The 16,962-nt window shown below is 37.8% G+C and overlaps 1 protein-coding gene across 1 annotated transcript; it reads left to right on the top strand.

Annotated features, from left to right (window-relative positions):
• Nucleotides 1–5,355: 5,355 nt before the first annotated feature.
• LOC129490725 (rho GTPase-activating protein 5-like) lies at nucleotides 5,356–16,874 on the top strand. Its single transcript, XM_055294534.2, is given in 12 exon segments — nucleotides 5,356–5,456; nucleotides 5,518–5,583; nucleotides 5,843–5,900; nucleotides 11,856–12,087; nucleotides 12,404–12,664; nucleotides 12,667–13,231; nucleotides 13,233–13,417; nucleotides 13,420–14,375; nucleotides 14,377–14,989; nucleotides 14,992–15,032; nucleotides 15,034–15,990; nucleotides 15,993–16,874. Coding segments are annotated over 12 exon segments (4,917 nt in total).
• Nucleotides 16,875–16,962: the final 88 nt, after the last annotated feature.

Genomic DNA, 16,962 nt, shown 5'->3' with positions numbered 1-16,962 from the left:
AGCTGCAGAGGTCAGGAAACAAATATTTTAACTATGCAAATGAGGTATGAACCCTGAGAATCTCCTGACAATTTGGACTCTTTCACTCAGTGAAACAGTGAACCTAAAAATATCTTCCCAAGAGGCACACAGATGTTGGGGAAATTTGTCTACTCCGTGTAAAAAATAAAAATTCTTCTTCTCTAAAACTTTCTCACTATAGACTTGCTCCACGTGAATTTGAAATCCAGATTATGTTGCTTGTGTGATCTAGGGAAATGTACACTACAAAATTAACCTGAAGTGCCAGATTTTAAGTCATAGAGCACTTGGCAAATACAAAATCAAGTCGTTTTTGCAGTACATGATTTCACCTTGCCAATACAGGATACCCACATTGCCACAGATAAAATCCTGCACAATATAAATCCGTAATCAAGAATTACCAAATACAGGAGGAAAAAAGCCACAATAATATCTTTAGTGTAAATAACTGACACCCTGGAATTTTATGCAGAGCTGTGCAGTGCGTTAAGAAAGAGGGCAAAGTGGTGCTGAGAAGAATGTATATTCTGTTGATTTGGGGTGTGGAGTTCTGTAGATGTCTATTAGGTCCGCTTGATGCAGAGCTGAGTTCAAGTCCTGGTTATCCTTGTTAACCTTCTGTCTAGTTGATCTGTCTAATGTTGACAGTGGGGTGTTAAAGTCTCCCATTATTATTGTGTGGGAGTCTAAGTCTCTTTGTAGGTCTCTAAGGTCTTGCTTTATGAATCTGGGTGCCCCTGTATTGGGTGCATATATATTTAGGATAGTTAGCTCTTCTTGTTGAATTGATCCCTTTACCATTACGTAATGGCCTTCTTTGTCTCTTTTGATCTTTGTTGGTTTAAAGTCTGTTTTATCAGAGACTAGGATTGCAACCCCTGCTTTTCTTTGCTTTCCATTTGCTTGGTAGATCTTCTGCCATCCCTTTATTTTGAGCCTATGTGTGCTGGAAGTAAAGCACTCTTCAGCAAAAAGAACAGAAATCACAACAAACTGTCCCTCAGACCACAGTGCAATCAAATTAAAACTCAGGATTAAGAAACTCACTCAAAACCACACAACTACATGGAAACTGAACAACTTGCTCCTGAATGACTACTGGGTAAATAACGAAATGAAGGCTGAAATAAAGATGTTCTTTGAAACCAATGAGAACAAAGACACAACACACCAGAATCTCTGGGATACATTTAAAGCAATGTGTAGAGGGAAATTTATAGCACTAAATGCCCACAAGAGAAAGCAGGAAAGATCTAAAATTGACACCCTAACATCACAATTAAAAGAACTAGAGAAGCAAGAGCAAACACGTTCAAAAGCCAGCAGAAGGCAAGAAATAACTAAGATCAGAGCAGAAATGAAGGATATCAAGACACAAAAAACTCTTCAAAAAATCAGTGAACCCAGGAGCTGATTTTTTGAAAAGATCAACAAAATTGATAGACTGCTAGCAAGACTAATAAAGAATAAAAGAGAGAAGAATCAAATAGACGCAATAAAAAATAATAAAGGGGATATCACCACTGATCCCATAGAAATACAAACTACCATCAGAGAATACTATAAACACCTCTATGCAAATAAACTGGAAAATCTAGAAGAAATGGATAAATTCCTGGACACATACACCCTCCCAAGACTAAAGCAGGAAGAATTTGAATCTCTGAATAGACCAATAACAGGCTTTGAAATTGAGGCAATAATTAATAGCCTACCAACCAAAAAAAGTCCAGGCCAGACAGATTCACAGCCGAATTCTACTGGAGGTACAAATAGGAGCTGGTACCATTCCTTCTGAAATTATTCCAATCAGTAGAAAAAGAGAGAATCCTCCCTAACTCATTTTATGAGGCCAGCATCATCCTGATACCAAAGCCTGATATAAAAAAGAGAATTTTAGACCAATATCCCTGATGAACATCGATGCGAAAATCCTCAATAAAATACTGGAAATCGAATCCAGCAGCACATCAAAAAGCTTATCCACCACAATCAAGTTGGCTTCATCCCTGGGTTGCAAGGCTGGTTCAACATATGCAAATCAATAAACGTAATCCATCACATAAACAGAACCAATGGCAAAAGCCACATGATTATCTCAATAGATGCAGAAAAGGCCTTCGACAGAATTCAACAGCCCTTCATGCTAAAAACTCCCACTAAATTAGGCAGTGATGGGACATATCTAAAGATAATAAGAGTTATTTATGACAAACTCACAGCCAATATCATACAGAACAGGCAAAAACTGGAAGCACTCCCTTTGAAAACTGGCACAAGACAGGGATGCCCTCTCTCACCACTCCTATTCAACATAGTGTTGGAAGTTCTGGCCAGGGCAATCAGGCAAGAGAAAGAAATAAAGAGTATTCAATTAGGAAAAGAGGAAGTCAAATTGTCCCTGTTTGCAGATGACATGATTGTATATTTAGAAAACCCCATTGTCTCAGCCCAAAATCTTCTTAAGCTGATAAGCAACTTTAGCAAAGTCTCAGGATACAAAATCAATGTGCAAAAACCACAAGCATTCCTATACACCAATAATAGACAAACAGAGAGCCAAATCATGAGTGAATTCCCATTCACAATTGCTACAAAGGGAATAAGATACCTAGGAATCCAACTTACAAAGTATGTGAAGGAACTCTTCAAGGAGAACTACAAACCACTGCTCAAGGAAATAAAAGAGAACACAAACAAAAGGAAGAACATTCCATGCTCATGGATAGGAAGAATCAATATGGTGAAAATGGCCATACTGCCCAAGGTAATTTATAGATCAATGCCATCCCCATCAAGCTACCAATGACTTTCTTCACAGAATTGGAAAAAATTAAACTTCATATGGAACCAAAAAAGAGCCCGCATTGCCAAGACAATCCTAAGCAAAAAGAACAAAGCTGGAGGCATCATGCTACCTGACTTCAAACTATACTACAAGGCTACAGTAATCAAAACAGCATGGTGCTGGTACTCAAACAGAGAGACAGACCAATGGAACAGAACAGAGGCCTCAGAAATAACAACACACATCTACAACCATCTGATCTTTGACAAACCTGACAAAAATAAGAAAAGGGGAAAGGATTCTCTATTTAATAAATGGTGTGGGAAAACTGGCTAGCCATATGTAGAAAGCTGAAACTCGATCCCTTCCTTATACCTTATACAAAAATTAATTTAAGATGGATTAAAGACTTAAATGTTACACCTAAAACCACAAAAACCCTAGAAGAATACCTAGGCAATACCACTCAAGTCCTTGCATGGGCAAGGACTTCATGACTGAAACACCAACAGCAATGGCAACAAAAGCCAAAATAGACAAATGGGATCTAAGTAAACTACAGAGCTTCTGCATGGCAAAAGAAACTACCCTCAGAGTGAACAGGCAACCCACAGAATGGGAGAAAATTTTTGCAATCTACCCATCTGACAACGGGCTAATACCCAGAATCTACAAAGAACTTAAACAAATTTACAAGAAAAAAACAAACAACCCCATCAAAAAGTGGGCAAAGGATATGAACAGATACTTCTCAAAAGAAGACATTTATGCGGCCAACAGACACATGAAAAAATGCTCATAATCACTGGTCATCAGAGAAAAGCAAATCAAAACCATAATGAGATATCATCTCATGCCAGTTAGAATGGTGATCATTAAAAAGTCAGGAAAAAACAGATGCTGGAGAGGATGTGGAGAAATAGGAATGCTTTTACACTGTTGGTGGGAGTGTAAACTAGTTCAACCATTGTAGAAGACAGTGTGGCAATTCCTCAAGGATGTAGAACTAGAAATACCATTTGACCCAGCAATCCCATTACTGGGTATATACCCAATAAATCATGCTACTATAAAGACACATGCACACGTATGTTTATTGTGGCACTATTCACAATAGCAAAAACTTGGAATCAACCCAAATGTCCATCAGTGATAGATTGGATCAAGAAAATGTGGCACATATACACCATGGAATGCTATGCAGCCATAAAAAAGGATGAGTTCATGTCCTTTGCAGGGACATGGATGAAGCTGGAAACCATCATTCTGAGCCAACTCTCACAAGGACAGAAAACCAAACACCACATGTTCTCACTCATAGATGGAAACTGAACAATGAGAACTCTTGGACACAGGGCAGGGAACATCACACATGGTGGCCTGTCGTGGGTTGGGGGGCAGAGGGAGGGATAGCATTAGGAGAAATACCTCATGTAAATGATGAGTTAATGGGTGCAGCAAACCAACATGGCATATGTATACCTATGTAACAAACCTGCACGTTGTGCACGTGTACCCTAGAACTTAAAGTATAATAAAAAAAAAAAGACAGAAAGAGGGCAAAGTAAATGCATTTTCAAATAAAACCTGAGTTTCCACTAACAGACTTAATTTATTAAAGGAATTTTAAAATATGTAGTTTATTAAGGAAAAGGATATTCTTAAGTGATCTCAATTCTTAGGATGGACTGATATACAAGAGATAATGGCGTGCAAAGAAATTAGAAAGGGAGGGGCAGAGCAGGATGATGGACTAGAGGCCTACACCATTTGTTCCTCCACGGTAACACCAAATTTTAACAACTAACTACACACGAAAAGCACTATCACAAGAATGAAAGATCAGGTGCGCAATCTCAATACATGATTTTAACTTCATATCACAGAAAGAGACTTTGAAAAGGGCAGGAAAGATGGCCTCCACATACCGATGCTCTCCCTCCCTCGTTCTCTCCTGCTGGGAAATCTATGCACTTAAGGGAGGGAGATCACAGTGATTGTGAAGTTTTGCATTGAACTCGCTGGTGCCTTATCACAGTGGAAAGCAGAACAAGGTTGTACTCAACTGACATCTGCCCATGGAGGGAGCATCAGGACCAGTCCTAGGCAGAGAGGAATCACCCATCCCAGTGATCAGAGCTTGAGTTCCAGCAAACCTCACCACTGTGGGCTGAGTGCTCTGGGGCCCTAAGTAAACTTGAGGGGCAGTCTAAGCCACAAGGACTGCAATTTCTAGGCAAGTCCTAGTGCTGAGTGGGGCTCAGGGCCAGTGGACTGGAGGGGCATGTGACCTACTGAGACACCAGCCAGGGTGGCTAAGGGAGTGTTGCACATTATGAAGAAATCTATGTGTTGGGAGAGGGAGAGTACAGTGACTGGAGGACCTTAATTTGAACTCAGTGCTGCCCTGGCACAGCAGAGACCCGGCAGGATTCATCATTTGCTGACTATAGAGCCCCTCCACCATCAGCCCTAAGTAACCAGCAGTGATACCCAGGTAATACACCACAGGCCTAGGGATCTAAGACTTGCTGGCTTCAGGGATGACCCAGCACATCCACAGCTGTGGTGACTATGGTGAAAGACTCCTTTTGTTTGAGAAAAGTAGGGGTGAAAACAAAGGGAACTCAGTCTTGCACCTTAGGTACCAGCCCAGCCACAATGGGGTAGAGCACCAAGTAGGCTCTTGGGGTCCCTGAGTCCAGGCCAAGGCTGTTGATCAACATTTCTGGACCTGCCTTGGGCCAAACGGGAGCCAATGGCCCTGAAGGGTGAGTCCCAGGTCTGGCAGCATTCACCACAAGCTGACTGAAGAGACCTTGGGCTTTAAGTGAACAATGGTGGTGGCCTGGCAAAATCCCACATGGATCGGTGGTGGTGGTGGCCACAGAAAGAGTCTCCTCTGCCTATGGAAAAGGGAGAGAAGAGTCAGAAAAACTTTGTCTTGTTGTTTGGGTGTCAGCTTAGCCACAGTAGAATAGAACACTAGATAAATTTCTAAGGTTTTTGACTTCAATTCCTGGATCCCAGACAGCATCTCCGGACCCACCCAGGGCTTGGAGGAACTTGCTGCTCTGAAGGAGAAAAAGTAATGGCCAGCTTTGCCACCTGCTGATCATAGATCCCTAGGGCCTTGAGTGAACTTAGGTGGTAGCCAGGTAGTGGTTACAGTGGACCTTGGGTGAGACCCAATGCTGTGCTTGGCTGTTCAGGTCTAAAGTAGCACAGTCCTAGTGTTGGTGACCACAGGGTTCTTGTGTCCCCCCACCCCCAGTTCCAGGAGGCTTAGCAAAGACAGAGAGACTTTGTTTGGGAAAAGGTAAGGGAAAAGAACAAGACTTTCTGCCTGGTAATCCAGATAATTATTCTAGATCTTGTCCAAGACAGGTGGTACCTCTCTGAGCCTACAAGAACCATAACGTTATTGGGTTTGGGGCCCATGTCTCTTTGAATACCTGGAAAGCCTTCCCTAGAAGGGTGGGTATAAACAAACAAGCCTAGACAGTGAAGACTACAATAAATGCCTAACTCTTAAATGCCCTGGCACCAACTAACATCTACAAGCATCGAGACCATGCAGGAAAAAAAATGACCTATGAAATGAACCAAACAAAGCCCCAAGGATTAATCCTGAATAAAGAGAGATACGCAACCTTTCAGACAGAAAATTCAAAATAGCTGTGCTGAGGAAACTCAAAGAAATTCAAAATAACACAGAGGATGAATTCAGAATTCTATCAGATAAATTTAGCAAAGAGATTAAAGTTATTTTTAAAAATTGAGCAGAAATTCTGGAGTTGAAAAATGTAACTGACATACTGAGGAATGCATCAGAGTCCCTTACTAGCAGAATTGATCAAGCAGAAGAAAGAATTAATGAGCTTGAAGACAGGCTATTTGAAAATACACAGAAAAGACAAAAGAAAAAAGAAAATACACAGAGAAGACAAAAAAAAAAAAATGAAGCATTTGCTTACAAGATCTAGAAAATGGCCTCAAAAGGGCAAATCTAAGAATTATTCACCTTAAAGAGGAGATAGAGATGGGGTAGAAAGTTTATTCAAGGGGATAATGATAGAGAACTTCCCAAACCTAGAGAAATATATCAATATTCAAGTATGAGAAGGTTGTAGAACACCAAGCAGATTTAACCCAAAGAAGACTACTTGAAGACATTTAATAATCAAACTCTTCAAAGATCAAGGATAAAGAATGGATCTTAAAAGTAGCAAGAGAAAAGAAACAAATAATGTACAACTGAGCTTCAACACTTCTGGCAGCAGACTTTTCAGTCGAAATTTTATAGGCCAGGAGAGAATGGCATGACATATTTAAACTGCTAAAGGAAAAACACTTTTACCCTAGAATAGTTCTGGCAAAAAAAAAAAAAAAAAATCCTTCAAACATGAAGGAGAAATAAAGACCTTTCCAGACCAAAAAAAGCTGAGGGATTTTATTAACACCAGACCGGTCCTACAAGAAATGCTAAAGGGATTTCTTCAATCAGAAAATGACATTAATGAGCAATAAGAAATCATCTAGAGGTACAAAACTCAGTGGTAATAGCACATAAAAACAGAGAATATAATAATACTCTGTGTTGTGTAAAATACTCTTAAATAGAAAGACTAAATGATGAAAACATTAATTTTGAATTATCAAAAATAGTAATTACAGCAACTTTTCAAGATGTAGAGAGTACAATAAGACATAAAGAGAAACCATAAAATGTTAAAAAGTGAGTGGATAAAGTTGAAGTGTAGAGTTTTTATTCATTTTATTTTTGCTTGTTTGCTTATTTGTTTGTTTATGCAATTAGTGTTGTCATCAGTTTCAAATAATGGGTTATAAGATCGTTTTTCAAGCTTCATGGTAACCTCAAATTGAAAAACACATAATGGGCACACAAAAAATAAAAAGCAAGAAATTAAATCATAACACCAACAAAAATCAACCCCACTAAAAGGAAGACAGGAAGGAAGAAAAAAACAAAACAACCACCAGACAACCAGAAAACACATAACAAAATGGCAAAAGCAAGTCCTTACTTATTAATAATAATATTGAATGTAAATAGACTAAAATTTCCAATGAAGAAAGACATAGAGTGGTTGAATAAACATAATAGCAAGACCCATGACTGTTGCCTATAAGAAACACACCTCATCTGTAAAGACACATGTAGACTGAAAATAAAAGGATGAAAAAGATATTGCGTGACAATGGAAGCAAAAAAAAGAAAGGAGTAGCTACACTTATGTCAGACAAAATAGGCTTCAAGACAAAAACTGTAATAAGAGACACAGAAGGTTATTATATAATAATAAATGAGTCAATTCAGAAACAGAATGTAACAGTTGTAAATATATATGTACCCAACACTGGAGCACCCAGGCATATAAAGCAAATAATATTAGAGCTAAAGAGAGAGACAGACTTCAATACAATAAAAGCTTCAACACCTCACTTTCAGTATTGGACAGATCTTCCAGACAGAAAATCAACAAAGAAACATCAGACTTAATCTGCACTTTAGAACAAATGGACTTAATATATATTTACAGAAGATTTCATTCAATGGCCACAGAATACACATTCTTCTCCTCAACACATGGATCATTCTCAAGAATAGATCATATGTTAGGTTACAAAACAAGTCTTAAAACATTCAGAAAAATTGAAATACTATCAAGCATCTTCTCTGACCACAGTTGAATAAAACTAGGAATCAATAACAACAGGAATTTTGAAAACTATATAAACACATGGAAATTAAACAATATGGCCCAGAATGATCAGTGAGTCAATGAAGAAATCAGAAGGAAATTGAAAATTTTCTTGAAACAAATGATAAGGAAACACAACATGCCAAAACCTATGGAATGTAGCAAAAACAGGGAAATTTATAGCTGTAAAAGCCTACATCAAGAAAGAAAGAAAACTTCAAATAAATAAGCCAAGAATGCATCTTAAAAAATTAGAAAGACAAGAGCAAACCAAACCCAAAATTAGTAGTAGAAAAAAAAATAAAGATCAGCACAGAAATAAATAAATTTGAAATTAAGAAAACAGTACAAGAGATCAATGAAATGAAAATTTAGTTTGAAACAATAAATAAAATTGACAAATCTTTAGCGAGACTAAGAAAAAAAGAGACCAGAACCAAATAAATAAAATCAGAGTTGAAAAAAATAGAGACATTAGAACTGATACCACAGAAATTCAAAGGATTAGTAGCTAGTATGAGCAACTGTATGCCAACAAATTGGAAAATCTACAGGAAATTTGTAAATTCCTAAACATATACAACCTACCAAGGTTAAACCATAAAGAAATCCAAAACCTGAACAGACCATTAACAAGCAATGAGATCAAAGCTGTAATAAAAAGTCTCTCAGTAAAGAAAAGTCTGGGAACCTGATGGCTTCACAGCAGAATTCTACCAAACATTTAAAGAACCAATACCAATCCTACTCAAACTATTCTAAAAAGTAGAGGAGGAGGAAAAACTTCCAAATTCCTTCTATGAGGCCAAAACCAGACAAAGACACATCAAAAAAAGAAAACTACAGGACACTCTCTCTGTTGAATATTGATGCAAAAAGCCTTAGCAAAATACTAGCAAACTGAATTAAACAATACATTAGAAAGAATATTCATCATGACTAAATGGGATTTATCCCAGGGATATAAGAACATTTTAACATATGCAAATAATTCAATGTCTTACATCATATCAATAGAATGAAAGACAAAAACCATGTGATCATTTTAATTGGTGCTGCAATTGACAAAATTCAACAACCTTTCATGATAAAAATCCTCAAAAAACAGGCATAGAAGGAACATACCTTAACATAATAAAAGACATATATGACAGACCCACAGCTAGTATCACACTGAATTAGGAAAAACTGAAAGCCTTTCCTTTAAGATCTGGAACACAACGGTGATGCCCACTTTCACCACTGTTATCCAACATAGTAATGGAAGTCCTAGCTAGAGCAATCAGACAAGAGAATGACATAAAGGGCATCCAAATTGGAAAGGAAGAAGTCAAATTATCCTAGTTTGCAGATGACATGAGCTGATATCATCTGCAAAGACTCCAAAGAAAGTACAGAACTGATAAACAAATTCAGAAAAGTTGCAGAGTTGGAAAAAAAAAAAAGACATTAGAACTGATACCACAGAAATTAACATGCAAAAATCAGTAGCATTTCTATATTCCAAAAGTGAACATTCTAGAAAAGAAATAAAAAAAGTAACTCCATTTACAATAACAGCAAAAAAAATTAAATACCTAGGAATCAAAAAGAAGTGAAAGATTTCTACAACGAAACTATAAGACACTGATGAAAGAAATTGAAGAGGACACAAAAAGTATTTCACGTTGATGGATTGGAAGAATCAATATTGTTAAAATGTCTATACTACTCAAAGCAATCTACAAATTCAATGCCATCCCTATAAAAATACCAGACATTCTTCACAGAAATAGAGCAATCTTAAAATTTACATAGAACCACAAAACATCCAGAATAGCCAAAGCAAAAAGAGCTAAACTGGAGGAATCACATCACCTGACTTCAAATTATACTACACAGCTACAGTAACCAAAACAGCATGGTACTGGAATAAAAACAGAAGCATGAATCAATGGAACAGAACAGATAACTCAGACACAAATCCACACATCTCAAGTGAACTCATTTTTGACAAAGGTCCCAAGAGCATAAAATGGGGAAAGGACAGTCTCTTCAATACATGGTGCTGGGAAAACTGGATATTCAAATGCAGAAGAATGAAACTTGATTCATATCTCTAACCATATACAAAAAATCAAATCAAAATGGATGAAAGACTTAAATCTAAGACCTCAAACTATGAAATTATTTCAAGAAAACATTGAAGAAATTCTCCAGGATATTGGCCTGGGCAAAAATTTCTTGAGTAATATCCTACGAGCACAGACAACTAAAGCAAAAATGAACAGATGGGATCACATCAAGTTTAAAAGCTTCTGCACAGCAAAGGAAATGTCAATAAAGTGAAGAGACAACCCACGGAAGGGGAGGAATATTTGCAAACTACCCATCTGACAAGGAATTTATAACCAGAATATATAAGGAGCTCAAACAACCCTGTAGGGAAAAAATAATAATCTGATTTAAAAATAGGCAAAAGATCTGAACAGACATTCCTTAAAAGAAGACATATAAATGGAAGCAAGCACATGAAAAGGAGATGAACATCATTGATCAACAGAGAAATGAAAATAAAAACTACAATGAGATATCATCTCACTCCAGTTAAAATGGCTTTTATCCAAAAGACGGGCAATAACAAATGCTGATGAGGATGTGGAAAAAAGGGAATCCTTATACACTGTTGATGAGAATGTAAATTATTACAGTCACTATGGAGAACAGTTTGGAGGTTCCTCAAAATACTCAAAATAGAGCTACCATATAACCCAGCAATCTCACTGCTTGGTATATACCCAAAAGAAAGGAAATCAGTATATGGAAGAGATAGCTGCACTTCCGTGTTCACTGCAGCACTGTTCACAATAGCTGAGATTTGAAAGCAACCTAAGTGTCCATCAACAGACAAATGGATAAAGAAAATGTGGTACATATACGCAATGGGGTACTATGCAGACATAAAAAGAATGAGACCTTGTCATTTACAACAGCATAGGTGGAACTGGAGGTCATTATGTTAGGTGAAATAAGTCAGACTTGGAAAGTCAAATTTCGCATGTTCTCACTTATTTGTGGGTGCTAAATATCAAAGCAATTGAACTCATGCAGATAGAGAGTAGAAGGATGATTACCAGAGGCTAGGAAGGGTAGTGGGGGGTGGAGGGAAGTAAGGATGGTTAACAGGTACAAAACATACATATATATATCTATGTAATATTATATATATAATTATATATAAGTATATATATAATTAGAATGAATAAGACAGTATTTGATAGCTCAACAGGGTGACTATAGTCAATAATACTTTAATTGTACATTAAAAATTAACTTAGGTCAGCGCCAGGGAGCCCGAGTGGCCGCCATTACTGAGCCTGGCGCTGCGGCTGGCGCTGGGAGAGCGGGGAGGGATGGGGCCGCAGCTGGTGGCAGAGAGGGAGGGAGGGAGGGACGGTGAGCAGGCTGCGGGAGCCGTGGGGCTCAGGGTTTCGGGGCGTGTGTGTCGGGGAGGGCGGAGGGAGGTGGCTGAAGGGACGCGCCGCTCGGTGAGCGCGCCGCGGAAGACAGGCGAGCAGAGAGCGGAGGAGGAGGCGGTGGCGGCGGGAGCGCTACCCAGGAATGTTGCTGCGCAGCCACTGCCAGGGCCGTTGTGGTTGAGGGGGAGACAGAGGAGACAGACGTTGTTAGGAAGACGATCTCTATGATCTTGAAGATGTTTCTGCACAGAAATGAGGGAAATACAAAGAACCAAATACAGTTCTGAAACTTGGGATCTGTATTTTGAGATGATTTTATTTTCAGAATGAGAAGCATATCTGGTTTCATATCTACATTTATGAATGTAGAGACATGAGAAGAGAGTTATGATGGCAAAAAACAAAAGAGCCTCGTCCCCCATCCTATACTATCAGTGTAGCTGGACTCTCTGGGACTGAAAAAGACAAAGGTAGCTGTGGAGTTGGAAAGTCTTGTTTGTGCAATAGATTTGTACTCTCAAAAGCAGATGAATATTATCCACAGCATACTTCTGTGCTTAGCACCATTGACTTTGGAGGACGAGTAGTAAACAATGATCACTTTTTGTACTACTGGGGTGACATAACACAAAATGGTGAAGATGGAGTAGAATGCAAAATTCATGTCATTTAACAGAGTTCATTGATGACCAGACATTCTTGCCTCATCAGAGTATGAATTTGCAACCATATATAAAACGTGCAGCTGCATCTAAATTGCAGTCAGCAGAAAAACTAATGTACATTTGCACTGATCAACTAAGCTTAGAACAAGACTTTGAACAGAAGCAAATGCCTGAAGGGAAGCTCAATGTAGATGGATTTTTATTATGCATTGATGTAAGTCAGGGATGCAATAGGAAATTTGATGATCAACTTAAATTTGTGAATAACCTTTTCGTCCAGTTATCAAAATAAAAAATACCTATAATAATAGCGGCAACTAAATGTGATGAGTGCGTGGATCATTATCTTAGAGAAGTTCAGGCATTTGCTTCAAACAAAAAGAAGCTTCTTGTAGTGGAAACATCAGCAGGATTTAATGTCAACATTGAAACGTGTTTCACTTCACTGGTACAAATGTTGGATAAAACTCATAGCAAGCCTAAAATTATTCCCTATTTGGATGCTTATAAAACACAGAGACAACTTGTCACAGCAACAGATAAGTTTGAAAAATCGTGCAGACTGGGACAGATATCATGCAACTTGGAAAACTGTTAGTAATAAATTAAAAAATCATCCTGATTATGAGGAATACATCAACTTAGAGGGAACAAGAAAGGCCAGAAATACATTCTTAAAACATATACAACAACTTAAACAGGAACGTATAAGAAAAAGGAGAGAAGAGTATATAAATACTTTACCAAGAGCTTTTAACTCTTGCCAAGTCTAGAAGAGATTGAACATCTGAATTGGTCAGAAGCTTTGAAGTTAATGGAAAAGAGAATAGATTTCCAGTTATGTTTCGTGGTGCTAGAAAAAACATCTTGGGATGAAACTGACCATATAGACAAAATTAATGACAGGCAGATTCCATTTGACCTCCTGAGCACTTTAGAAGCTGAAAAAGTCTGTCAGAACCATGTACAACATCCAATATCCGAGAAGAGGAGGGTAGAAATTAAGGAAAAATTCAAAAAGACTTTCGAAAAAATTCAAGTCATTTCACCTGGACAGCCATGGGAGGAAGTTATGTGCTTTGTTATGGAGGATAAAGCCTTCAAGTATATCACTGAGGCTGATAGCAAAGAGGTGTATGGTAGGCATCAGTAAGAAATAGTTGAAAAAGCCAAAGAAAAGTTTCAAGAAATGCTTTTTGAGCATTCTGAACTTTTTTATGATTTAGATCTTAATGCAACACCTAGTTCAGATAAAATGAGTGAAACTCATACAGTTCTGAGTGAAGAACCTAGATATAAAGCTTTACAGAAACTTGCACTTGATAGGGATTCTCTTCTACTTAAGCATATAGGATTTGTTTATCATCCCACTAAAGAAACATGTCTTAGTGACCAAAATTGTACAGACATTAAAGTAGAGCAGTTACTTGCTAGCAGTCTTTTACAGTTGGATCACAGCTGCTTAAGATTATATCACGATAGTACTAATATAGATAAAATTAACCTTTTTATTTTAAGGAAGGTTGGCCTTGCCCAAGAACTAGCAAATGAGATAAGGACACAATCCACTGATGATGAGTATGCCTTAGATGGAAATTTTATGAACTTGATCTTCGGCCGTTCGCCTTACTTTTTGAGTCTGTTATGGACTGCCACCTTTAAACCACATCGGTGCTTCTGTGTATTTAATTCCATTGAGTCATTGAATTTTATTGGGGGAATTTATTGGGAAAATAAGAACTGAAGCTTCTCGGATCAGAAAAGATAAATACTTGGCTAATCTTCCATTTACATTAATTCTGGCTAATCAGAAACATTCCACTAGTAAGAATCTACCAATTCTCAGGCACCAAGGGCAGAAGATGGCAAACAAGTTACAATGTCCTTTTGTAGATGTACCTGCTGGTACATATCCTCATAATTTTAATGAAACCCAAATAAAGCAAGCTCTAAGAGGAGTACTGGAATCAGTTAAACCCAATTTGGATGTGGTGAGCCCAGTTTCTGCCAATAAGGACATATCAGAAGCTGACTTGAGAATTGTCATTTGTGCCATGTGTGGAGATCCGTTTAGTGTGGATCTTATTCCTTCACCCTTCCTTGATTCTCATTCTTGCAGTGCTGCTCAAGCTGGACAGAATAATTCCCTAATGCTTGATAAAATCATTGGTGAAAAAAGAAGGCGAATACAGACCACAATATTATCATACCACTCTTCGATTGGAGTAAGAAAAGATGAACTAGTTCATGGGTATATATTAATATACTCTGCAAAACAGAAAGCATCAATGGGAATGCTTCGAGCATTTCTATCAGAAGTTCAAGACACATTCCTGTACAGCTGGTGGCAGTTACTGACAGCCAAGCAGATTTTTTTTTTAAATGAGGCTATCAAAGAATTAATGACTGAAGGAGAACACATTGCAACTGAGATCACTGCTACGTTTACAGCATTGTATTCTTTATCTCAGTATCATCGGCAAACTGAGATCTTTATTCTGTTTTTTAGTGATGTTCTAGAGAAAAAACATATGATAGAAAATTCTTATTTTTCTGATAATACAAGGGAATCAACCTATCAAAGTGAAGATGTTTTTCTACCATCTCCCAGAGACTGTTTTCTCTATAACAACTACCCTGATTCAGATGATGACACAGAAGCACTACCTCCTTATAGTCCAACTGGGGATGATGTACAGTTGCTTCCCACACCTAGTGACCATTCCAGATATAGATTAGATTTGCAAGGAAATGAATATTCTATTCATAGTACCCCAAACTGTCATGACCATGAACACAACCATAAAGTGTCTCCACCTATTAAAACTAAACCAGTTGTACCTAAGACAAATGTGAAAAAAATGGATCCAAACCTTTTAAAAACAATTGAAGCTGGTATTGGTAAAAATCCAAGAAAGCGGACTTCCCGGGTGCCTTTGGCACATCCTGAAGATATGGATCCTTCAGATAACTATGCGGAACCCATTGATACAATTTTCAAATAGAAGGGCTATTCTGATGAGATTTATATTGTCCCAGATGATAGTCAAAATAGCATTAAAGTTCAAAACTCACTTGTAAATAACACCCAAGGAGATGAAGAAAATGGATTTTCTGGTAGAACCTCAAAAAATCATGGGGAACGGAGGCCTTCAAAATACAAATATAAATCTAAAACTTTGTTTAGTAAAGCCAAGTCATACTATAAGAGAACACATTCAGATGCAAGTGATGATGAGGCTTTCACCACTTCTAAAACAAAAAGTAAAGGAAGACATCGTGGAAGTGAAGAAGATCCACTTCTTTCTCCCGTTGAAACTTGGAAAGGTTAGGTATTGGTAATCCTGCAATCACTTCTGACCAGGAGTTAGATGATAAGAAGATGAAGAAGAAAACCCACAAAGTGAAAGAAGATAAAAAGCAGAAAAAGAAAACTAAGACCTTCAATCCACCAACATATAGAAATTGGGAAATTAATTACTTTGGGATGCCCCTCCAGGATCTGGTTACAGCTGAGAAGCCCATATCAGTATTTGTTGAGAAATGTGTGGAATTTATTGAAGATACAGGGTTATGTACTGAAAGACTCTGCTGTGTTAGTGGGAACAAAACTGACTAAGACAATATTCAAAAGCAGTTTGATCAAGATCATAATATCAATCTAGTGTCAATGGAAGTAACAGTAAATGCTGTAGCTGGAGCCCTTAAAGCTTTCTTTGCAGATCTGCCAGTTCCTTTAATACCATATTCTCTTCATCCAGAGCTATTGGAAGCAGCAAAAATCCCAGATAAAACAGAACGTCTTCATGCTTTGAAAGAAATTGTTAAGAAATTTCATCCTGTAAACTATGATGTATTCAGATACATGATAACACATCTGAACAGGGTTAGTCAGCAAAATAAAATCAACCTAATGACAGCAGACAACTTATCCATCTGTTTTTGGCCAATCTTGATGAGAGCTGATTTTGAAAATCAAGAGTTTCTGTCTACTACTAAGATTCATCAATCTGTTGTTGAAACATTCATTCAACAGTGTCAGTTTTTCTTTTACAATGGAGAAATTGTAGAAACGACAAACACAGTGGCTTCTCCACCACCTTCAAACCCAGGACAGTTGGTGGAACCAATGGTACTACTTCAGTTGCCGCCACCGTTGCAACCTCAGCTGACACAACCACAATTACAAACGGAACCTCTTGGTATTATGTAAGTAGGAAGTGATTGCAAACAGGCTGGATTTGGACAAAAAACAAATCTAGACATGCATGTTTCAGGGTTCAGTAGTATACTTCATATTT

This window comes from Symphalangus syndactylus, chromosome 9 (genome assembly GCF_028878055.3).
Source record: "Symphalangus syndactylus isolate Jambi chromosome 9, NHGRI_mSymSyn1-v2.1_pri, whole genome shotgun sequence".
Lineage (NCBI taxonomy): Eukaryota > Metazoa > Chordata > Mammalia > Primates > Hylobatidae > Symphalangus > Symphalangus syndactylus.
The sequence above is the reverse complement of the archived record's forward strand: the minus strand, read 5'-3'. Positions and strand labels throughout refer to the sequence as shown.